Source organism: Aquarana catesbeiana, linkage group LG10, assembly GCF_042186555.1.
Source record: "Aquarana catesbeiana isolate 2022-GZ linkage group LG10, ASM4218655v1, whole genome shotgun sequence".
Lineage (NCBI taxonomy): Eukaryota > Metazoa > Chordata > Amphibia > Anura > Ranidae > Aquarana > Aquarana catesbeiana.
The window spans coordinates 44333744-44358815 of NC_133333.1; the positions used below are offsets into that span (position 1 = coordinate 44333744).

At 44.4% G+C, this 25072-nt stretch overlaps 1 protein-coding gene across 2 annotated transcripts in view; it reads right to left on the minus strand.

Annotated features, from left to right (window-relative positions):
• The window catches only part of LOC141110631 (cell adhesion molecule CEACAM1-like), an 88076-nt gene that overhangs the window by 29300 nt on the left and 33704 nt on the right, over positions 1-25072 (minus strand). For both annotated transcript variants that reach the window (XM_073602078.1, XM_073602077.1), the window contains exons 5-6: positions 14794-15087; positions 9225-9464 (exon numbers count right to left, since the gene is read on the minus strand). In XM_073602078.1, coding sequence (XP_073458179.1) covers positions 9225-9464; positions 14794-15087 — 534 coding nt within the window. The remainder of the gene's footprint in view (positions 1-9224; positions 9465-14793; positions 15088-25072) is intronic.

Here is a 25072-nt window from a genome sequence, read left to right on the forward strand (position 1 = left end):
TCAAGAGGGGAAGCAGCGGCAGGAATGGGGACATAAGTTTGCCTGAGTATCGTATCAAGTCCCATAATTTCAGATTGTGTACCATGAGGGGGCTGGCAGAAGGCGGTCGCATTTTAGGGGGTAGCCACATTAAGGCCGAGATAGGGACTGGCGCGCAGTTAGGTACCTCCAAAAGAACCCTTAGGGGGATGTCAGACATTGCTTGGAGCATGGAGAGTTGGGAAATTTGAGCTGCCTGATAGTACTTTGCAACGTCCGGAAAGCCCAGCCCGCCCTATAACCTATGAGCATAGACAGTAGAGCAGGAAACCCTGGGGCATTTATGTGCCCAGATAAAGGGGAGGAGTCTGTTCTGAAGTATCCGCAGATAAAAGGCAGGGACCCGGACAGGAAGAGTTCGAAAAAAGTAAAGAATCTTTGGTAAAATGGTCATCTTGACCGCGTGGATACGGCCAATCCAGAATAAAGTGGGGAATTGCCAAGACGCCATGAGAGCTGTGATAGTGAGCAAGAGTGGGTAGTAGTTGACGGAGAAAAGGGAAGCATAAGAGGGGGTCAACTTGAAGCCCAAGTAGTCCAGTGAGGAGCTTGCCCAATGGTAGGGGAAGGAAGATTGGAGAAGTAAGACTAGGGGACCTGGGAGAGTAACGTTCAGGGCAGTTGTTTTGTGCGGGTTGATTTGGAGGCCTGAAATAGTGGCAAAGCGGGTTAGGAGGGCCTGGAGGTTTGGTAGGGTGACAATAGGGTTGGTGAGGGTCAGGAGGGCATCGTCAGCGAACAAGTTCGATTTATAGCTGTCACCTGAGTAAGGGATGCCCATGATATTAGGGTCTGCCCTAAGTCCAATGGCCAGCGGTTCGAGGGCAAGCACAAAAAGGACCAGGGATAGAGGGCATCCTTGCCTCGTTCCACTGGAGATAGGAAAGGAGGGCAAGAGGCAACCAGCATAGCAGACTGAGGCAGAGGGGGTTGTGTAAAGGGCCAACAACCACGACAGAATCGAATCTCCAAAACCCCAACATTGTAGTACGTAACGCAGATAGTCCCACAAGAGAGTATCGAAGGCTTTATATATATAAAGCGAAAGGAGAAAGCCGGGGATTTTGCGTTGCTGCAGTAAGGTGATCAAGTGGACATTGTCCCCCGCCTGATGGCCAGGAATGAAGCCAACCTGGTCTCTATGAACCAAGGAGTGCAAGTATTTGTTAATGCGAAAGCACAGGATTTTCCCTAAAAGTTTCACGTCTTCATTTAATAGGGAAATTGGGCGAAACGCCTGGGGTTCATAGGCCTCCTCGGTGGTCTTAGTAATCACAGAGATGTGTGCGCGTAATGAGTTCGGTGGAGGGCAGAGCACCTTGTTTCATGCAATTAATGTAGGCCATCAGGAGGGAGAGCAAGAGGGGAGAAAACTTGCGGTAGTATAGTCCGGGATCTGTAAGTTCCTGGGTCCGCTTTTCTCTATGGCGTTTTCGGGAGGATGCTAATTGTATACAGTGGCCTCTCATGGTACCCTTATGGGCCTCCCAGAGAGATGGGCAAAGACACGGAAGCCTACATTTTCCTTGAAGAATGTTTGGAGTCGTGTATGGATCTCAAGGAGGGCGTCTTGTGATGTAAGTGTGAGTGAGTCATTTAATCGCCACTGAAAGGTATGGCGGGTCAAACCTCAAAGGGTGAGCAGAAAAACCATAGGGTCATGTGGTTCGACCACGCGGAAGGGGGATCGTAATCTTATGGATGTTGGAGATGAAGCCTAAATGAATGAAAATGTGGTTGATCCTACAGAAGCTATCATGTGGATTGGAGTAGTAGGTGAAGTCGCGGTCTCGGGGATGGAGCTCTCGCCAGGAATCCACCAAGCCGTGGGATTGCACCAGGGATCTCATCTGTTTTTCCACAGCCGGGTCATGGGAGGGGGAGGATCCAGATGAGTATTTCCTGTCCATCGCGGAGTCCAGAGCTACGTTTGAGTCATCCATCAAGATAAGGTTCCCTGAGCTATGACATTAAGAAGGTTTGAGAAGAACTTGTGTTGAAAGCGGTTGGGGGCATAGTACCAAACCAAGGTTACATTCTGGCCATTTAAAGTGCCCTGGAGTAGTAGGTATCTTCCGGTTGGGTCTGCTATTTCCTTGGAACATGAGAATAGGGGGTTGCATCTAAAGGCAATTAGTACCCCCCTCTGCTTCTCGGGAGCAGAAACCAGATAAAAAGTAGGGAAGTGAGGGGAAACAAATTTTGAAACAGAAGAGAAGGAAAACCTGGTCTTTTGCAAGCACACTACATCAATCCTGCTAGATTTTAGGTGATAAAACACCTTGGACCGTTTTACTGGTGAATTAAAACCATGGATGTTATGGGAGTAAAACTTCAACGGGGATTGCGTCATAGCGAGGAGATGATGGTTAGCTCACGTGATGGAGCCCAGCAGCGGCAGCTAAGTTCAGTAGGGACCCTGGTCAATGACTTTTGTGGATTTCCAACCTGAGGGAACAAGAGAAGAGAAAGGCAGGGGAGGGTGCAAGAGAAGAGACAAGAGGCAAGATGGGGGAAGGACAAAAAAACAAAAATACAAAAATGTACCAAGTACGCCACGCTGAGCGTGGACCACATCTTCAGTAAGACGTGTAAGGCGGGGGGGCTACACCGCCGGACACATGGCCACTCTGGGTCATAATAGCTCATAATACAGCAAGAAGAGGGGAAGAGGGGAAGAGGGGGGTTCGGGGGGGGGGGGGTAACTGGTTGAGTCAACCAATTAAAAGGAAAAGAAAAAGAAGGAATAGTCAACCTGAGAATGAGTTATAGCGAGAAATTGCTATTTGAACTTTTAACATAGAATTGTCTTATAACAGTAAGAAACACAAATGGAATAAGCAACCCTTGAGGTTCGGACCATGCAGTTAAACTGGGCCCCAGCCAACCAGCCGAGGGGGCCAGACATAAAGTCCGTCAGGGGATCTCCGGAAGTCCGCCACCAGGCTTAAGCGCCATCAGGAAGCGGGCTCCTGGAGAGTCCCAGCAGACTAATAAAAGCGGCTGGTCATTGATTATCAACCTGAAAATGAGTTACAGCAATTAAGCACAACATAAACATGTAGTTCAATATTATCTGGAAACATCATCAAACATAACTGGCTAACAACTCTGGAGATGTACATCATATAGTCAGACTAACCCCCAGCCAGCCGGCTAATGGGGTCTATTATGAGGTCCACCCAGAAGTCTCCTGGAGCCGGCCACCAACCGCTATCGCAAGCGAGAACCCCAAGAAGATAAGGGACAGAAACTTCGCCGGCTGAGGCCCAGTCAAGAACATGCAGGAGGTAGGGGAGGGAGAGTAAGGTTCAGGAAATGTAGGGGGGGGGGGGAAAGGGAGGGAAGAGAGAGGGAGGAAGGAAGGGAGACGGAGGAAAGGGAGGGGGTGGAAAGGGAAGGGAGAGGGGGAAAAAAGGGGGGAGGGAGCATGGCGAGCACCTATGTGCCGTGCATCCTCAGGACCATACGTTTAAAAAGACGGGGGGAAACCCCGTGATTTGAATCAAACAGTGGGGTTCTGGATGCAATGTCACAGCTTAAGGAGTCCGTAGTGTTATTACAACATGGAAGTCTGGAGTGAAGATCCTGAGGAGGTAATTTGGGTGGTGAGTGGCAATAAAAGTCAGGTGCTGCACATTTGAGAGTAAGCTAATAAGTTCGGAAGTCCCGGAGCAGCACAATTGAATCTAACAGGATGAAAAAGTGAGTGAAAGGGCTCAGAGGTTGTCATTCAGAGTGGGTAGGAGGAGTGGAGGATAATCATAAACATGGGTGGGGGGGGCGACATCAAAGTCCTCACCAGCAAGTTGGGTCCAGGCAGGCTGGTGGTGGGGGGAGGGCACACAACCTAACTAAAGTTTGGCCATCAGTGGGCTTGTGGAAATAGAGAAAGTCATTATCATGTGCCGCAGGAGGAGGGGTCCGATCCAACCATCACTTACATGGGATGGCTGGTAAAATACAGGAAGGTCCGTGGGACCAAAGGAAAAAGATAAAGACAGGACTCACAGTTTCAGAGGTCAACCAGGATCAGAACGTTGAGAGCCAGCCATAGATGGAGTGGGGGGGCGTCTTTGCCCCTTGACCGTTTCCCACGTGCGACCTGGGAGGTTGGTGGGGGGTTGAGAGGAAGCTGGTCTGGCTGGGCTTCGGGCGCTTTTACCAGTTGGTAGCAGCTTGAGAGAGTCCAGGACAGACTGTGCTTCGTCTGGCGAGCTCAGCGTGTAGCTGCGACCATTGTATGAGAAGGAGAGCTTAAAGGGGAAGCCCCAGCGGTACCGGGTTTGATGCGACTGAAGAGCTGAGGTGTAAGGCTTCATCTGTCTCCACTTCACAATTGTGGTCTGGGAAAGATCCGCAAAGACTTGGTAGCGGTACCCCTGAAACGTAAGGTTGGGTTTGTCCCGAGCCGCACGCAGGAGGGTTTCCTTGGTGAGGTAGTAGGTGAACTTCATGATGATGTCGCGGGGTGGTCCCTCTGATTTCTTGGGGCCGAGCGCCCGTGGATGCGATCGAATTCCAGCCTGTCGATGGAGATAGCTGGGACAAGTTCCTGGAACAGAGCCGTGGCAGTGGAGGTGAGGAGGTCCATGACCAATTCAGGGATGCCCCGCAGGCGCAGATTGCCCCTGCGAGCCCTGTTCTCAAAATCCTACAGGCGTAATAGGGCCACATGCAGCTTTTTGATGTCAGAGATGTCCTGTTCGTGGTTTTCCAGGACAGTGGCAGAGGCATCCATCTTGTCCTCCAGGTCATTGGTGAGGGAGCCGAGCTCCCTGATTTCCTTAGTGAGGTATGTGGTCAGTTTGGTAGTTGCTGCCGAGAGCTCTGCCTGCAGCATGATCTTAAAGCGGGAGAGGAGATCAGCATCCCGCAGTGACGGCTGCTGGAGCGGGGCCGCCAGCGGGTTCTCCTCATGGTGGGAGACTGCTCCAGGTCCTCAGCTCCAAGCTGGGAGAAGGAGTCCGGACTCGAGGCCGGGGCTTCAGACATGGCATCCGGCGGGGAGGCCCCAGGCAGTATGCGGTCCGCGGATCTCGAGCTGGATGCTCGCATGAGCATTGCCCTCCACGAGACGCGCGGGAGTCAGCAGGTGATGGTGGGGGACGGGGATACCCTCTTACAGTGCTTGTTGAGAGGCCGATGTGTCCGGGCAGAGAGCGCCCCCGGTTCTGACATCTTTAAAACCTAATAACCTGGAGATCTGTAACAGCATCCTTCTCAAACATGAAAGGTTATTGTTACAGAATTTTAATTAAATGAATGACCAGTTAGTTGTAGAGGAACCTAAGAAGGGTAGCTGATCCATAACACTGTCCTTGGTCTTGGTAGATTTAGTAAATAGCCAAGTTATGGAATCTAAAGTAATTTTTTCACACACCCATAAGCTGTTGATATATGCTGAAGGTTAAGGTTTCCCTCTGTAAAACATTTTGCCAGCTCAGTGCCCTCCAGATCCAGCGAAAGCTAGTGTACATAGTTTCTAAATATACTCATACATACTGTAAGTGCAGTGCTTAAAGCGGTTGTATACCCTATTTTTTAACTTTTACCTACAGGTAAGCCTATAATAAGGCTTACCTGTAGGTAAAATTAATATCTCCTGTATGGTTTAGGAGATACTTACTTTGCATGCAGCCGCTAAAGTCAGCGGCGCATGCGCTGTAAAGGCCCAGTTGAAGGTCCGGCAGATGCTGTCGGACCTTGCCGGGAAAAGACTCCCGCGCGCATGTGCGGAAGTGACTTAATCGTGGTTTCGGCCACTCACAGCGCCAGAGCCGCGATACCTGGAAGAAACGCTGAGGGAAGATGTCAGCTCCCTCGGCGTGGACCACGATCAGATGTCGAGGCCTCATTCTAAGGTGAGTATTTCATAATGAGCTAGTATGCGGTGCTTACTAGCTCATTACTAGTATACTTTGCCTTGCAGGTTTTTTTGTTTAAAAAAAGGTGCGGGTATACAACCGCTTTAATGTAACTTGATTAGATAACCTTAAAACATAAAGTCCCACCAAAAGGTGACAGCTAGTCCAGAGTTCACAATATATAATAAGTAATAATGTGACTATTGCTTCCTCAGGAAGCTGTGACTTCACCCTGAATGCTTGCTTTACTGAGGATTCTGGATGCCATTTTACAAACCATATGTGCGAGTGTTTTTTAGTTGTATTTTAATAAAGAAACCAATTAGACTTAAACTATTGGGAGTCTATTTTGCATTTACATGTTTTCTACCATGTTTATTATGTGAGATAGAGTTTATTTGGATGCAAACTGAGATGTTGTGCGCAGCGGACTTTTTCCCACAAGTGCAGTCTGACTTCTCTTATGAGGATCACCCTCAGTTTGGTAAGCCTCAGTCTTTGTCGGTGGAGGACATGTGCTTATATTGTATATGAAAGTTGATCACATTGCACTTATTATGAGGAGGATCACATTGTACTTATTATATATTTTTTTTCTTATTCACTTTATTGCTTATTATATATTGAACTGTGGACTATCTGTCACCTTTTGGTGACATAATGTCACCTTAAAACAGACCTTCAGTTATTTTTTTCAACTTTCCATCTATTAAATCCTCTGCTCTTGTTGTTTTAACTTTGGATAGTAAAACATTTTTTTCTGCCAGTAAATACCTTATACCAGTGTTTCTCAACTCCAGTCCTCAAGGCGCACCAACAGGTCATGTTTTCAGGATTTCCCTCAGATTAAACAGCTTTAGTAATTACTAAGGCAGTGAAACTGATCAAATCACCTGTGCAAAATAGTGGAAATCCTGAAAACATGACCTGTTGGTGCGCCTTGAGGACTGGAGTTGAGAAACATTGCCTTATACAGCCCACTTCCTATTTCTTGTCTGGTCATTAACCTAGGTTAATGACATCATGCACAGCTTTCTCTCACTCTCGTGAGCGTTTGCCAGGAAGGGAGGGGGATGAGTCATAAATGGGCCAATGAGAGCTGTAGGGCTGCAGAGCTGGAGGTCTGCCTCTGTGTGTCTATGTAAATCCAGGAAGTGAACAGGCAGCAGCTTCAGCTGCCCACAGTTAAAATGGCTGCAGCCAGACTTAGTGGAGGGAGATTTATGGAGATTTATGCAGCATTTTTGACAAGTACAGAATCACAGTACATATAAAATAATATACAAAGTGGTTGGAGGGAAGCTTCAGAATGGCAAAGATGTTTTTATTACAAATAATATGAGCAGACTGCAGTTCCTCTTTAAGCACTGCACTTATGTATAGCTTATGTATAGGTATCCTATTTTTATGTGCTGGCTGCTTTTTTTCTGTTTCACTAATATTGTTTTACCTATAGTGCAGTGTTTTATTTTTATATATTTATTTTTTATATGCACACCCAAATAATATGCAGAAAACTAAAGGAGACATCATAACTTGCAATACATGTAAACATAGTAAATTGCTTTCCTGTACTGAAATCTTACCTATATTACATCTCTAGTCTCTCATAAATCAACAGGATGCCTCCTCCAGGGACATGGTTGTTGTTACTCCAGATACCAGCAATATATGGGAAACCCAGGGCTCATATATGCCAATGCTTTCACTACTGCAGGCTGCACTTATGAGCGGACCTGAGTCAGAGGTAATCTATGCAACAGTCTTTTCCCCATCACTCATTAACTTGCTAAAGTTCACTGAGAAGAGGGCGCTGTTGTTCAGGAAACCCAAGTGGGCAATCACTTAAACTACAAATTTCCTAAATTAAATGCTAATGAGTCCAGCGAGATCTGCTCACAGCAGGTGGGAAGAGCTGGGGATTCAGCCAGTGAAATATTGCTAGTCTCTCTCCCTTTTTCTTTTCTTCTCTTCTTTTTTTCACTCCAGTTTTTTTCTCTCTTCCTTTAAGATTTTCTTTTTCTTTCTTATAGACACACAGAGCAAGGATCGGGAGCAAGCACGCACGAGTGCCCCATAGCAAGTGGCTTTGCTATGGGGGCACTCGGCAGGGGGGAAGAACCAGGTGTGCTGGCGGGGGTCCCTATAAAGAGAAGGATCAGGGCTGCTCTGTGCAAAACCATTACAAAGAAGATAAGTTTGTTATTAAAAAAAAAAAAAAAAGTTTGCTTTTAGAATAAACATGTTTTTATAATAACAATTTAAAAATAGTCATATTCACTGCTTTATAAATATATATTACTTAAAATCACCATCATTTAAAAAACACATACAGTTGAAAGATACGGCTGCAGTGAATGTTTTTAAAAATGCAGAAAATCTGACATTCCCTAAATATGCCCTATGCATTCTATAAATTAAAGATGGAAGCAGTGCCAGGACAAGGTCATCTAGAGCCCAGAGCGAACATGGCAAACTGCGCCCCCTAACCCCCCCAAGATATATGAGCATTATGCGTCTTTAGTCCCCCATCCCCCAAATCCCCCCAACACAAATACTCCTCCCAAAAAAAGTCCCCCCTCCTAGCACATATTCTCTACCCCTCAAATCTCCCCTCCACGTACACCCCCCCAGCACAAATTCCCACCAATCAAAAATTTCCCCTCCCCCTTCACCTTATCACCTCTACTAGCACAAGCCTTCCGAATCCCCCCTCCTAGCACAAATTCTCTTTCCCATTTCCCCTACCAACACAAATCCCCCTAAACCACCACTCCTAGCAATTCTTACTCCCTGAAGCTGCCCCCCCCCAAATTGCCACTCCCACCACAACTCTCCTCGCAGTTCCCCCCCCCACCTCACATGAAACCACAGTGCCCAGGGCAACCGCCCCTCCTGCCCACCCCTTGTCCCAGCCCTGGATGGAAGGATAAATGAAAGGTCCACCTACTGCATTCATGGAGTGCTTTTTATTCATAGAAGTTGTAGTACAGCTTTTTTGAAGGGGGGAAGGGGAGGTGGAAAGAGTGAGCATAGTCAGCACTCTTCATGAGTGCCTGCCACAGGTCCCCCAGCACTGGAAGTCTATGGTGGGAGGGAGGCAGAGGTTATAGAATTTCAACTATGAAAGGTGGCACCAGCACAAGAGACACTTGATTAAATGTAAGTATCATCCCTTGCGTTTATTTATTTGAATTTTCTACTTCAATGTAGGCATTAATAAAGCAGCTTCTCCGAATTTCAGGATCAGCCCAGTACACCCATGACGAGAAATAAACCAGGACAATGGTTAAATGTTTTACATACTCTGAATCTCACCAAATATCAATGAGCATTGAGAAGTTCTTCCCAGTTGATCTCCAAAGCAGGTTAGATTTGATCCTTGGAAATTACCACTTTTGGACATTACCCTGGTTACACTGTTCTGTCCATTATTTGACACTCCATTGAAAATCAGAGATACATTTGCAGCTGGATGTCCTCCTGGCCAGGAACAGCCAAGCTCAGCATTCCCACTGATGTTTACTGCATTACAACTCATGGATGCTTCTGGGTTCCCTGTGAAACGTGAAATGATATCAAGTCGGCTAGTTTTTCCAGATAAGAAATGATGGCAAGTCTCCAAAAGGGACACCGTAATAAAAATTGCCTTCCCCTATTCTACTAAACATAATCCCACACTTTATATCTATGTCTATGTAGCTGTAGACAAATTCCTTCATTTCCTGTCTTGTGAAATGTTTTCAGCAGGACAGAAAGTGAGGAGAAATCTCTCCAACAAAACCCAACAGGAATTCTTACCTTTCCTCCACTATCCAAAACTAAGAAAAAAATAGCAGGACGTACACTTTAACTGCAGAATTTTTCACTTGGCTATACCAAATCTATATGGTTAGAGACATATGGGGGTTATTTACGAAAGGCAAATCCACTTTGCACTACAAGTGCACTTGGAAGTGCAGTCGCTGTAAATCTGAGGGGTAGATTTGAAATGAGGGGAAGCTCTGCTGATTTTATCATCCAATCATGCGCTAGCTAAAATGCTGTTTTTTATTTTGCTTGCATTTCCCCCTCAGATCTACAGCGACTGCACTTTCAAGTGCATTTGTAGTGCAAAATAGATTTGCCTTTCGTAAATAACCCCCATATGTTATGTGTTACTCATTTTGCATTTTCATTTTTCCCTTTTAGGGTGCAGTCCCAACAACAACCTGGATACTCCCCATGGCTGGAGGGCCACAAGTGTAAGGGTCTCCCCTCATGCTAATACCAGTCCCTTGACATCAGGTGGGTGCCTCAGGTAGAGGTCTTAAAGTAAAACTAATGGCAAAGTGGAGAGAGATTAGAACACGTCAAATTTTTATTGATATTGGTGTCCCCATTAGGGAGATTTTCACTCTCGGTTTGTGATGTTTACCATTATCACCTAAAGCAGGGGCCACAAACTGGCGGCCCTTCAGCTGTTGCGGAACTACAAGTTCCATCATGTCTCTGACTGTGCATGCATGTAACTGTCAGCCTTGCAATGCCTCATGGGACTTGTAGTTCCGCAACAGCTGGAGGGCCACCAGTTTGAGACCCCTGACCTAGAGTGAAAGCAAAAGAAAATTCCAGAATTTTGTCTGCCCCAGAACAGAGAGAATATGTCTAATGGAGACACTAGTTCTGGTAACAACTAGGGATTCCTTCACTTTTGAAAGACTTGCGCTCACTTCACTTTCTGTCCCATTGCCACAACAGGAAGTGAGATCTCCCCAATGGGACACAGATGGTAAAAAAACTGACAAGGGTAATAACTCTCCCCTACTGAACCCTGATACAGTGAGTAAAATAAGTATTGAACATGTCATAATTTTTCTAGGTAAATATATTTCTAAGCCCTCATGCACACAGGCTGTTAAAATAACGTTATGAAAACGCCAGTATCTTTGCAGTGATTTTTTTAAACTTTTTTCAGCTTTTTTCAGCTTTTTTGCAATAGCGTTTTTAGCGTTTTTGAGCATTTTTCCGCGTTAGCGTTTTTTTTTTTTTTCAATTTTTTTTTTTATTTTTTCAATGGATCAAAAACGTTAAAAACGCTGGTGAATGACTTTTTGAGCGTTTTTGAGCGTTTTTCAGCATTAGAGCATTTTTACAGCTGAAAAACGTCTCTCAGAACCCACTGGTCCTGGGTTTTTTTTACAGCTTAAAAACGCCTATGCCACTTGCAGCTCAAAAACGCCTAGGTGGGCATGAAGCCATAGACTAACATAGACAGGCCTTTTTAAGCTGCAAAAAAAGCTCAAAAAAGCAGCTGTAAAAAGTCCGTGTGCATGAGGACTAAAGGTGATATTGACATGACATTTTCACCACATGTCAGTAACAAGCCATGCAATCCATATATACAAAGAAACCAAAACAAATAAGTTCAGAAATTAAAGTTATGTGTAATAAAATGGAACGACATAGGGAAAAAGTATTGAACACATGAAGAAAGGGAGGTGCTAAAAAGGCATGGAAAGCCAAGACACCAGCTGAAATCTATCAGAAAGCAATCCTGCCCCTTGTCAGTGCAAAATAATATCAGCTGGTTCAGTCTCAACTGATGGCCTGTAAAAAGGTGTCACACAAGAAATATCTCAAGACCTTCACAAGATTACGGTTGCAAAACATACTGATGACATTGGTTACAGAAGGATTTCTAAACTTTTGAATGTTCCAGTGAGCACTGTTGGGGCCATAATCTGGAAGTGGAAAGAACATCATTCCACCATAAACCGGCCATGACCAGGTGCTCCTCGCAAGAATTTTGACAGGGGAGTGAAAATAATTATCAGAAGAGTTGTCCAAGAGCCAAGGACCATTTGTGGAGAACTTCAGAAGGACCTGGAATTAGTGGATACAATTGTTTCAAAGAAGCAATGCACTCTTCGACAACCATGGTCTGTATGCATGCTCACCATGCATGATTCCATTGCTAAAGAAAAGCATATTGAAGCTTGTTTAACCAGTAGCTGCCCGCCCACTGTCATATGACGGCGGGACGAGGCAGCTCTCGTTCTGGGCGGACGTCATATGACGTGACCGCCTTCCCGAGCCACTAGGGGGCGAGCGCCGCCACGTCACTGGGGACCGGATGCGCATGCCCGGCGGCCGCGATGTCTGCCGGGCAACCGCTATTGCCCAGCAACCGAGCAGGACCGTGGATCTGTGTATGTAAACACAGATCCACGTCCTGTCAGAGAGGAGAGGAGACCGATGTGTGTCCCTTGTACATAGGAACACCGATCGGTCACCTCCCCCAGTCAATCCCCTCCCCCCACAGTTAGAATCACCTCCCTAGGACACACATTAACCCCTCGATCGCCCCCTAGTGTTAACCCCTCCCCTGCCAGTCACATTTACACAGTAATCAATGCATTTTTATAGCACGGATCGCTGTATAAATGTGAATGGTCCCAAAAATGTGCCAAAAGTGTCCGATATGTCCGCCGCAATATCGCAGTCACAATAAAAATCGCAGATCACCGCCATGACTAGTAAAAAACAAAAAAAACAAAAATGCTATAAATCTATCCCCTATTTTGTAGACGCTATAACTTTTGCGCAAACCAATCAATATACGCTTATTGCGATTTTTTTTTTTTTTACCAAAAGTATGTAGAAGAATACATATCGGCCTAAACTGAGGAAAAAAATTGTTTTAAAAGAAAAAAAATTGGATATTTATAATAGCAAAAAGTAAAAAATATTGTGTTTTTTCAAAATTGTCCCTCTTCTTTTGTTTATAGCACAATAAATAAAAACCACAGAGGCGATCAAATACCACCAAAGAAAGCTCTATTTGTGGAGAAAAAATTATAAAAATTTCATTTGGGTACAGTGTAACATGACCGCGCAATTGTCATTCAAAGTGCGACAGCGCTGAAAGCTGAAAAATGGCTTGGGCAGGAAGGGGGTGAAAGTGCCCTGTATTGAGGTGGTTAAAGTTTGCTGCACAACATTTAGGCAAGCCTGTGAAATACTGGGAGAATATAGTCTGGTCAGATGAGACCAAAATTGAACTCTGTGGATGCCATAATACACACCATGTTTGGAGGTCAAATGGCACATCACCCCAAAAACACCATAGCAACAGTGTTTGAAGATTGAAACTTCATGGTGTGGGGCTGTCTTTCAGCATACAGTACTGGCAAACTTCATATCATTGAAGGAATGATGAATGGAAAAATGTACCAAGACATTCTTGATAAAAATCTGCTACCATCTACCAGGAGGATGAAGATGAAACGAGGGGGGACATTTTTCAGCAAGACAATGATCCCAAACGCAAAGCCAAGGAAACTCTCAAATGGTTTAAAAGAAAGAAAATAAAGCTGCTAGAATGGCCCAGCCAATCACCTGACTTGAATCCAAAAGAAAATCTATGGAAAGAACTAAAGATCAGAGTTCATAGAAGAGGCCCACAGAACCTTTGAGATTTGAAGACTGTTTGTGTGGAAGAATGCACCAAAATCACAACTGAGAAATGCATGTGAATGGTTTCTCCATACAGGAGGTGTCTTGAAGCTGTCATTACTGACAAAGAATCTTGTACGAAGTTCAATACTTACACAAAATAACATTTCAGTTAGCATGTTCAATACTTTTCCTCCTTTATCATTCAATTCTATTACACATAACTTCCTTTCTGAACGTATTTGTTTTGGTTTCTTTGTGGTGAAAACTTCATGTCAATAGCACCTTTAGAAATATATTTACCTATAAAAATGGTGACGCTTCAATTCCTATTTTACCCGCTGTATATAAATCATTTTTTTTAATAAATATATGTTGTCACTGATAATAACTGAAAGTATTTTTAAATTAAATTAGTGCAAGTACCTACATTTGTCTTGGCATCTGCCCATTAAAGTACTATATACAGTATGATGGCTGGGAAAAGGAGGAGCAGTACTATTAGATATTCAAGTGTCTTAAAAGAGAACTCCACCTTTACAAGGCACCAAAGGACACTGCATTTTCTCAATGAAGTGTTCACTGATTGGACGAGGTGAAGAGGCAGGACAGTGACGTCACAGCCTCTACTTCTTCCAATCAGAGAACGCTGTGTAATAATTGAGAAAATGCAGTGTTCTCTGAATAGTGCTAATGCTGAGCAAGCAACTTCCTGTGTTCACAACATAGTCAGGCTGCCGCTTGGCACAAAACCCAGTGACAATCACTGTAGTAGCCGTGTCTTCTACAGTGATTTCCAGCTTTCATGGGGATACCACACGTATGGCAAATACAGTACATACTTACATTGATTCCAGCTGAATCAATGTAAAATTCCATTCCATATCTAAACATCAGCTTTAAAGTGGTTATAAACCTCAGACATGAAATATGAACAAAGCATATCCCCTTATAGTGTGTACTTGCCTCAATCCAGAGCATGAAGGGTCATTTCTCTCTGCTGCTTCATTCCTCTGCTATCTGCATAAGTCATTTCTTAAAGGTTTTCCTGACACCAAGAGAAAAAAAGGAGACAAGGGAGGGAGCTCCAGCACACATCCTGTGATTGACAGCCTCAGCTCTGTTCCTTTGTGCTTTGTGGGAAGGGTGTGTCCCCTCCCTCCAATCAGATCTCACTAAGTTCTGCAGAGTGTATCTTCAGCTACCCACCCCTTGCTTTCTGGAAGCTCATCAAGCTGTAAAATTTCCTGCATTTGAATGTCTGTAGAGAAGAGAGGGCTGCAGATCTACATAAGTTGTACCTGTCTGAGGATTTGGTTTTTTTCTGTGTATCACCTGAGGCCAGTCAATTGAATGGGTATATGTAAGGGTTTACAACCACTTTAAGGTAGACACTGCAATAAAAACATAAAATACAAATAAGGATGTTCAGTGAAGAAAAATTACTCACAGGCCAAGTTGAGGTTCAGGGCACTGCTGTTCTTAATGCTCAACATATTATATGCTCCACAGATAAAGGGTCCAGAGTCACTCCTTGAGACGGGGCTGATGAGGAGATTGGAGCATAGAGGATAACCTTGTGATAACTGATATCGAGAATCCTTGGGTAATGGCTCTCCATTCAGATTCCAGAAGAAAGTGACATTCGATCCATCAGCTGAGCAATTTAAAGACACAGAGTCCTCTCCAACCCAAATGTATGATCCTGATATGTTACCGGTTAATGTCACCGCCGAGACCAATGCTGCAATTCAAAACAGTGAGTGGGCAGTTGGTTCCCCTGCTAATAAGGTGGAAAAACTCTACAACAGTAAGAATTGTGTGTATATATATATATATATATATATATATATATATATATATATATATATATATATATATATATATATATATACACATACATACACTCTGTGTGTGTATATACAGTTAGGTCCATATATATTTGGACACAGGCACAATTTTCATACTTTTGGCTCTGTATGCCACCAGAATAAAATTAAAACAAGACAATCCAAATTAATTTGAAGTGCAGACTTTCAGCTTTAATTCAAAGGGTTGAACATAAACATTAAGTACAAGTTTTAGGAACTGCAGCAATTATTATACACAGTCCCCCCATCTGCAGGGGCTCAAATGTAATTGGACAATTGAATATAATCATAAAATAAAATGTTAATTTTTAATATTTTGTTGAGAATGATTTGCTGGCAATGACTGCCTGAAGTCTGGAATCCATGGACATTACCAAAGACTGGGTTTTCTTCTGATGCTTTGCCAGGCTCTAACCGCAGCTGTCTTCAGTTGTTCTTTGTTTGTGGTTCTTTCTGCCTTTAGTTTTGCCTTCAGCAAGTGAAATGCATGCTCAATTGGGTTGAGATCAGATGATTGACTAAGCCATTGCAGAATATTCCACTTCTTTTCTTTCAAAAGCTCCAGGGTTGCTTTTGCAGTGTGTTTTGGATCATTGTCCATCTGTACTGTGAAGCGCCATACAATCAACTTTGCTGCATCTGTCTGAATCTGGGCTGACAGTATATTTCTAAACACTGCAGAATTAATCTGGCTGCTTCTGTCTTCTGTCACATCATCAATAAACATCAATGACCCAGTATCACTGGAAGCCATGCATGTCAATGCCATCACACTGCCTTCACCATGTTTTACAGATGACGTTGTGTGTTTTGAATCATGAGCCGTTTTAAGCCTTCTCCACACTTTTCTTTTCCCGTTTTTCTGGTACAGATTAATTTTAGTTTTATCTGTCCAAATCCAATGCTTTTCTAGAACTGGTCGAGCTTTTAGATGTTTTTTGGCAAAGTCTAATCTGGCTTTTCTATTCTTCAGACTTAAGAATGGTTTGCACCTTGTGGTGAACCCTCTGTATTTGCTCTTGTGAAGTCTTCTCTTGATTGTAGACTTTGACAATGATACAAATTAAAACATAATATAAAGTTTGGCGCTAATTCAAAATTACATGAGTGATATCATAAACATAAACAAATAAATAAATATAGTGGAAGGGAAAATCCTTAGAAGGGAAAAACCCTTTAAAGGAGTCCATACAGCAAATAGAGTAGTGCAGCAATGAGTCCGTCTCGATTAACTGTGCTACCCCATCACTTTTGTAAGAAAGCAAACTCACCAAATAGCATGAATAAAAAACTTTATAGGAATCAAGTCCTTTGGGAGAGGTATCCGTCAACTATTAGATCATTGAACTCATATGAAGGCAGAAACTTGATCAATCAAAAAGCATCACATAGCACAATATAGCCTGAACAATATTGGAAATGGGTTGCTGAGTTTTGCACTTACATTTGTAGGTGCTAGTATGCTATTGCTAGCACTAACATGTACAGCAAGCAGCAGAGACACAGGCCGTTCCTCAAACTCTCAACGTGTGTTCCAACACTCCAGAGATAGGAACTAAGCATACCAGAAGTGAAGTCAGTGCGGGCGAGACCGCAGCCTCAATGCATTTCGTGTTTCCACATCTTCAGGAAGCTAGCCACGTGGAAACATGAAATCCTATAGTTTTTTACTCATGCTGTTTGGTGAGTTTGCTTTCTTACATGAGTGATGGTGGAGCACAGTTAATCAAGACTGACTCGTTACTGCACTACTCTATTTGGTGTATGGACTCCTAAGGATTTTCCCTTCTACTATATTATTTGTTTGTTTATGGTTTATGTTTGATATTATTCATGCAATTTTGAATTAGCTCTGACCTTTATATTATGTTTTGATTTAGTCACTTGAAAAGGGGCAGCTTTTTCTTTGTTTGTTTTTCACAATTTTTATTGTTTGGTGCTATCACTTGTTAAATTATTTATTTATTGACAATGATATGCCCACCTGCTGGAGAGTGTCCTTCACTTGTCTGGTTGTTGTGAATGGGTTTTTCTTTACCATAGAGAGGACCCTGTGATCATCCACCACTGTTGTCTTCCGTGGACATCCAGGCCTTTTTATGTTGCAGAGCTCACTAGTACATTCTGAGGAAAGAAGAATGCACTTAACTGTTTATTTGGCCACTCCTAATGTTGCTGCCATCTCTGATGGATTTGTTTCATTTTTGAAGCCTTACAATGACCTGTTTCACTTGCATGGACAGCTCCTTTGAACGCATGATGTAGGTTTACAGCAATATAGATTTCAAATGCAAATACGATACTTAGAATCAACTCCAGACCTTTTCCCTGTTTAATTGATGAAGAAATAACGAAGGAGTAGCCCACACCTGGCCATGAAACTTTTGATTCAATTGTCCAATTACTTTTGGTCCCTTGAAAAAGGGGGGGTAGCTATTCTTAAGAGCTGTAATTCATAAACCCTTCCTCTGATTTGGATGTTCATGCCCTCAAATTAAACCAGAGAATGTGCACCTTCAGCCCATTTATAACTATAGCTTGAATAAGTTTTGGTAAATACCTTAAAAAAATCTAAAATTGTGCCTATGTCCAAACATATTTTAACCTAACTGTATATGTATAATACATACATACACACACAGTATCTCACAAAAGTAAGCACATCCCTCACATTTTTGTAAATATTTTATCATATCTTTTCATGTGACAACGCTGAAGAAATGACACTTTAGTACAATGCAAAGTAGTGAGTGTACAGCTTGTATAACAGTGTAAATTTGCTGTCCCCTCAAAATAACTCAACACACAGCCATTAAAGTCTAAACCGTTGGCAACAAAAGTGAGTACACCCCTAAGTGAAAATGACCAAATTGGGCCCAATTAGCCATTTTCCCTCCCCTATGTCATGTGACTCGTTAGTGTTACAAGGTTTCAGGTGTGAATGGGGAGCATTTGTGTTAAATTTGGTGTTGTCAGAAAAACACAGAATTGTTGACATTTTTGCAGATTTATTAAAAAAGAAAAACTGAAATAGTACATGGTCCTGAGTATTTAGATCCTTTGCTATGACACCCATCATTTAACTCAGGTGCTGTCCATTTCTTCTGATCATCCTTGAGATGGTTCTACACCTTCATTTTTGTCCAGCTGTGTTTGATTATACTGATTGGACTTGATTAGGAAAGCCACACACCTGTCTATAACCCTTTCATGACTAAGCCTATTTTTGAAATTTGGTGTTTACAAGTTAAAATCCGTATTTTTTGCTAGAAAATTACTTAGAACCCCCAAACATTATATATATTTTTTTTAGCAGAGAATCTAGAGAATAAAATGGCGATTGTTGCAATATTTTTTATCACACGGTATTTGTGCAGCGGTGTTTTAAACGCAAATTTTTGGAAAAGTGACACTTTCATGAATTTTAAAAAATCCAAACAGTAAAATTACCCCAATTTTTTTGTATAATGTGAAAGATGATGTTACGCCAAGTAAATAGATACCAAACATGTCACCCTTTATAATTGCACGCACTCATGGATTGGCGACGAACTACGGTACCTTTGAATTTCCATAGGCGACGCTTTAAAAATTTTTTACGGTTACCAGGTTTGAGCTACAGAGGAGGTCTAGGGCTAGAATTCTTGCTCTCGCTCTGACGATCGTGGTGATACCTCACATGTGTGGTTTGAACACCGTTTACATATGCGGGCGCGACTTCCGTATGCGTTTTCTTTGCTGCGCGAGCTCGCGGGGACAGGGGCACTTTAAAAATTTATTTATTTTTTTTATTTATTTTATTTATTTTTGTACTTTATAAATTGTGTTTAAATTTTTTTTTTTTTTTTTTTTTTTTTTACTTTTATTGCTGTCACAAGCAATGTAAACATTCTTTGTGACAGTAATATGTGGTGACAGGTACTCTTTATGGAGGGATGGGGGGTCTAAAAGACCCCCCATCCCTCCTTTACACTGCAAAGTATTCAGATCGCCGAAAACGGCGATTCTGAATACTGTGTACTTTTTTAAATTCGGCGCCATTGGCAGCCGAGTAAACGGGAAGTGACATCATGACGTCGCTTCCGCGTTTACAACAAGTAGGCTGGAACGAAGCCGCTCGCAGCTTCGTTCCAGCCCGCCCCCAGCCGCCGATCGCACGGGAGGCCCGGTAACAGCGGCGGGAGGCGGCGGGAGGGGGGGATGTCCCCTCCCGCTCCTCTGGTATAACAGCCGAGCGGCTTTTAGCCGCATCGGTTGTTATACACGGGTAGCCGATCGCCCGCTGTAAACAACGGTACTGGGATGATGCCTGCAGCTGCGGGCATCATCCCAGTATAACCCCGGAAATCCGAGTACGCATATCTGCGTACGGTCAGCAGGAAGGGGATAAAAGACCTTACAGTTCACAGTGCATGTCAGAGCAAATGAGAATCATGGGGTCAAAGGAACTGCCTGAAGAGCTCAGAGACATAATTGTGGCAAGGCATAGATCTGGTCAAGCTTACAAAAAAAATTTCTGCTGCACTTAAGGTTCCTAAGAGCACAGTGGCCTCCATAATCCTTAAATGGAAGACGTTTGGGACAACCAGAACCCTTCCTAGAGCTGGCCGTCTGGCCAAACTGAGATATCGGGGGAGAAGAGTCTTGGTGAGAGAGGTAAAGAAGAACCCAAAGATCACTGTGCCTGAGCTCCAGAGATGCAGTCAGGAGATGGGAGAAAGTTGTAGAAAGTCAACCATTACTGCAGCCCTCCACCCGTCGGGGCTTTATGGCAGAGTGGCCCGACGGAAGCCTCTCCTCCATGTGCAAGACACATGAAAGCCTGCATGGAGTTTGCTAAAAAACACCTGAAGGACTCCAAGATGGTGAGAAATGAGATTCGCTGGTCTGATGAGACCAAGATAGAACTTTTTGGCCTTACTTCTAAGCGGTATGTGTGGAGAAAACCAGGCACTGCTCATCACCTGTCCAATACAGTCCCAACAGTGAAGCATAGTGATGGCAGCATCATGCTGTGGGGGTGTTTTTTAGCTGCAGGGACAGGACGACTGGTTGCAATCGAGGGAAAGATGAATGCGGCCAAGTACAGGGATATCCTGGACGAAAACCTTCTCCAGAGTACTCAGGACCTCAGACTGGGCCAAAGGTTTACCTTCCAACAAGACAATGACCCAAAGCACACAGCTAAAATAATGAAGGAGTGGCTTCACAACAACTCCGTGACTGTTCTTGAATGGCCCAGCCAGAGCCCTGACTTAAACCCAATTGAGCATCTCTGGAGAGACCTAAAAATGGCTGTCCACCAACGTTTACCATCCAACCTGACAGAACTGGAGAGGATCTGCAAGGAGGAATGGCAGAGGATCCCCAAATCCAGGTGTGAAAAACTTGTTGCATCTTTCCCAAAAAGTCTCATGGCTGTATTAGATCAAAAGGGTGCTTCTATTAAATACTGAGCAAAGAATCTGAATACTTAGGACCATGTGATATTTCAGTTTTTTTTTTTTTTTTAATAAATCTGCAAAAATGTCAACAATTCTGTGTTTTTCTGTCAATATGGGGTGCTGTGTGTACATTAATGAGGAAAAAAATGAACCTAAATGATTTTAGCAAATGGCTGCAATATAACAAAGAGTGAAAAATGTATGGAGGTCTGAATACTTTCCGTTCCCACTGTATGTATATGTGTGTATATATATATACATACATATACATACACACGCACACAGTATACACAGTGCATACTTTTTCACACTTGCAGCACATCACGGTACACTGCATTAGGTGCAATGCACCTCAACATACAAAAAAAAATAGGTTCTGCTGCATTGCTTTGCAGTGCTCATTGTGCATTGTGGTGTGGTGTGCTGCAGTGAGTTGCAGCACGAGTGCATTGTGCATGTGCATTGGTGTGCATTTTTAAAACGATTGGCATGGCAACACACCAATGCCCATACAGTGTATTACCAAACTCTATTTATCATGTGTTACCACAGCAGCCAGCTGAGAACAACCTTTAAATGCCTAGGATTACAAATACTTTAGCAGATAAAACCGCATATGTAAGTGTTTCATGTGTTGCATTTAGCATTTTGCCTGGAGATCAACATTCATTTCCTTTGCACCGCAGGGTGGGTTGCACACATCGCTCCTCTATGGGAGATTCCATACCAGCAGACTCCCTGATACTAAATTGGATATAACATAATCCCTCTGCTGTATACCTGGCTTACTGAGGGGTGTTCCAATATCTGGTCTTGCTGAGCCTGGTTGGTATCCTGCTGGTGCAGTGAGATTTTATGGTTCTGTAGTGCTCTCTGGATGGACTTTGCTTCTTTTATGGTGTCTGTGGCTGTTACTCTGTTCTTGTTTTTATAAATTATTGTCAACATTGTGTATACTCTTCATCCACAAATACACCCCTGAAAAAAGAAGGGATTCTGAAACATGTTGGGTTTGGCCCCTGGACTTCACCATTCCACATGGGAGTCCGGGACCTATCAGTATAAGAGTTTTTGCATGCTATGTTGACTTTCTTGTGTATCAGCCATTATTTATGTCTACATTAAGGATGAGCTTCCAGTTCGAGTCCAACGTGAGTTCGACTCGAACATCGGCTGTTCGATCGTTCGACGAAGATCGAACATTATGGTCCGTTCGCACCAAATTCGATCAGCTCGTCACGGCCCATAATGCACTGTGTCATCGCAGTGGTTTGCTGGCTTATGATTGGCCAAGCATGCACTATGACCCGCATGCTTTGGCCAATTACAGCGCCGTAAGCAAACAGAGCTATAATTGGCCAAAGGCAGGGTGCCTTTGGCCAAATATGGTTCAGGGGGTTAAGTACACGCCCCACACTATATAAGGCCGCCTGCACATCGGCCCTGTGTAGTGTGTTGCTGGCGTTATAGAGAGATAGATAGAGAGAGAGAGAGAGTGTGTCATTTCATTTACTTTGAGCAGTTTATTCAGTTAGGTAGATCTCACTGCAGACCGTTCCTGCTGTACTATTTCTAATCTACTTCAGTCAGGCATTTGATCCAGTTTAGCTAGATCTCACTGCAGACCGTTCCTGTTGTTCTGTTCCTAATATACTACAGGCAGGCAGTTCATTCAGTTAGCTGCAGTATATTCAGTACTGTATCCTTTTGCAGCTAGATCTCTCTGCAGACCGTTCCTGTTGTTCTGTTCCTAATATACTACAGGCAGGCAGTTCATTCAGTTAGCTGCAGTATATATTGAGTACTGTATCCTGTGCAGCTAGATCTCACTGAAGACCGTTCCTGTTGTTCTGTTCCTAATATACTACTGGCAGGCAGTTCATTCAGTTAGCTGCAGTATATTCAGTATACTGTATACAGTTTAGCTAGATCTAGCTGCAGACTGTTCCTGTTGTTCTTTTCCTAATATACTACAGGCAGGCAGTTGATTCAGTTAGCGGCAGTATATTCAGAATCAGTATATATATACACATCCCAGCTTTGTGCAGCTACATCTCACTGCAGGCCATTCCTGGTGTACCTATTCAAATACATTACAAATAAATCAATTACAGTATGTCTGGAAGGCCAACAAGGAGAGGCAGATGCTCACAGGCCACTAAAAGAGGGAAAGCAGGCTCTGTGTCTGCAGCCAACATTGCTATTCCTGGACACGGTGCATCCTCAGCACGTGGCCGTGGGGCATGCTTGTCCTTTTTTTCGGCAGCTGGCCGTGTTGAGCCACAACATGCAGAAGACTTGGTAGAGTGGATGACCAAGCCATCCTCATCCTCCTCATCCTCTGTCACCCAGGCTCAGAGTACTTTGGCTGCCAATGCAGCCTCTTCCATCAGCTCAATGTCATCAGTCACTCCTTCCCTAGCCCCACCATCATGCCCTGAGGAGTCCCCCGAACTGTTCGACCACAGTGTTGGGTACATGCTGCAGGAGGATGCGCAGCGTTTTGAAGGCTCCGATGATGGTACCCAGATTGAGGAAGGCAGTAACATGAGCCCAGAGGGAGGGGGTGCCCAAGAAGGACAACAAACTGGCAGTCATGTTCCACCAGCTGCAGCATACTGCCAGGTTTGCTCCAGTGATGAGGAGAAAGGGGAAAATGAGGTCACTGACTCTACGTGGGCGCCTGATAGGAGAAAGGAGGAGGATGAGGAGGAGGCACATCCCCAACGAGGCAGGATGCCCTCCAGGGGCCAGCTTAAGGGCAGCCAACTGACTGCATCACACAGCAGAGCTCCACACGTTCAAGACGCTGCTGACTCTGCACGTTTTTCCAAAAGTTCTTTGGTGTGGGCCTTTTTTGAGACGTGTGCAGCAGATCGCACCGTTACTGTTTGCAACATATGTCTGAAGCATATCAAGCGTGGCCAAAACAGCAGCCGCTTGGGCACCACATGCTTGACCAGACATATGTCGAACTCCCATGCAGTGCGTTGGCAAGCCTACTTAAAAGACCCAAACCAATGAACAAGGCGGACCTCTCCTTACTCCTCATCAGCTGGGATCTCCAACCCCACTATATCTTCAGTTCTCTCAGAAACCTGCACTGAGAGGAATGAAGGTGTAGAATTAGGTATGCCAAGTACTTGCAGTTAATCTGCTATCGCTACACCAACGTCCGATTGTAGCAGGCAAATTTCCCTACCCCAGTTGCTAAACCGGCGAAAGAAATTCAGTCTCAGGCATCCACATGCCCAGCGGCTGAATGCTAGCTTGGCTACATTGCTAGCACTCCAACTGCTGCCTTTTCAGCTTGTAGACTCTGCCCCCTTTTGTGAATTTGTGGAATGTGTGGTACCTCAGTGGCAGGTTCCCAAATGCCACTTTTTTCACGGAAGGCGATTCTGGGTCTCTACCGGCATGTGGAAGGCAATGTCTTGGCCTCGCTGGACAGGGCGGTCAGCTGTAAGGTGCATATTACCTCTGACTCATGGTCAAGCAGGCATGGACAGGGACGTTACCTATCTTTCACGGCGCACTGGGTGACCCTGCTGGCAGCTGGGAAGGATGCAGGACAGGGTGCAGTATTGTTGGAGCTTGTTCCGCCACCACGCCTCCAAAATGCTACTAGTGGTGATTCTGACACACCTCTCTCCTTCGCCCCCTCCTCTTCTTCTTCCTCCATGGCCTCTTCCTCTATAGATTTGTCCTCGGAACCAGCGGGGCTCCGTAGGCGTTCAAGGGGCCATGCAAGCAGTCAGGCAAAAAGATGCCATGCGGTGCTTGAGCTGGTGTGCTTAGGGGACAGGAGCCACACTGGGGCAGAGATTCTGTCAGCTCTGAATTGGGCAGGCTCAGAGGTGGTTGACGCCATGCTAGCTTCAGGCAGGAATGGTGGTTTGCGACAATGGCACCAACCTCCTCTCCGCCTTCTGACAGGGACACTTCACCCATGTTCCCTGTTTGGCTAACGTCCTTAATTTGGTGGTGCAGCAGTTCTTGTGCAGGTACCCGGGCAAACAGGATGTGCGCATTTCCACCGGTCATATAATGCCAGTGCTCGGCTGGCTGACCTCCAAAAGGAATACAACCTGCCCAAGAACCGCCTAATCTGTGACATGCCCACCAGATGGAACTCCATGTTGGCCATGCTGCAGCAGCTGCACATGCAGCAGAGGGCCTGTGCGATTATGGCACCAGGACAGGGTCAGGGGAGCTTGCCTTTTTTTCGCCACGCCAGTGGCTCATGATCAAGGATGCATGCACTGTCCTGTCACAATTTGAGGAGGCCACGAGGATGGTGAGCTGTGACAGTGCATGCATCAGTGATACTGTCCCTCTTGTCTACCTGTTGGAGCACACGCTGCGTGAAATAATGGACAGGGCACTTGAGGCAGAACAGAGGGAGGAAGACAAG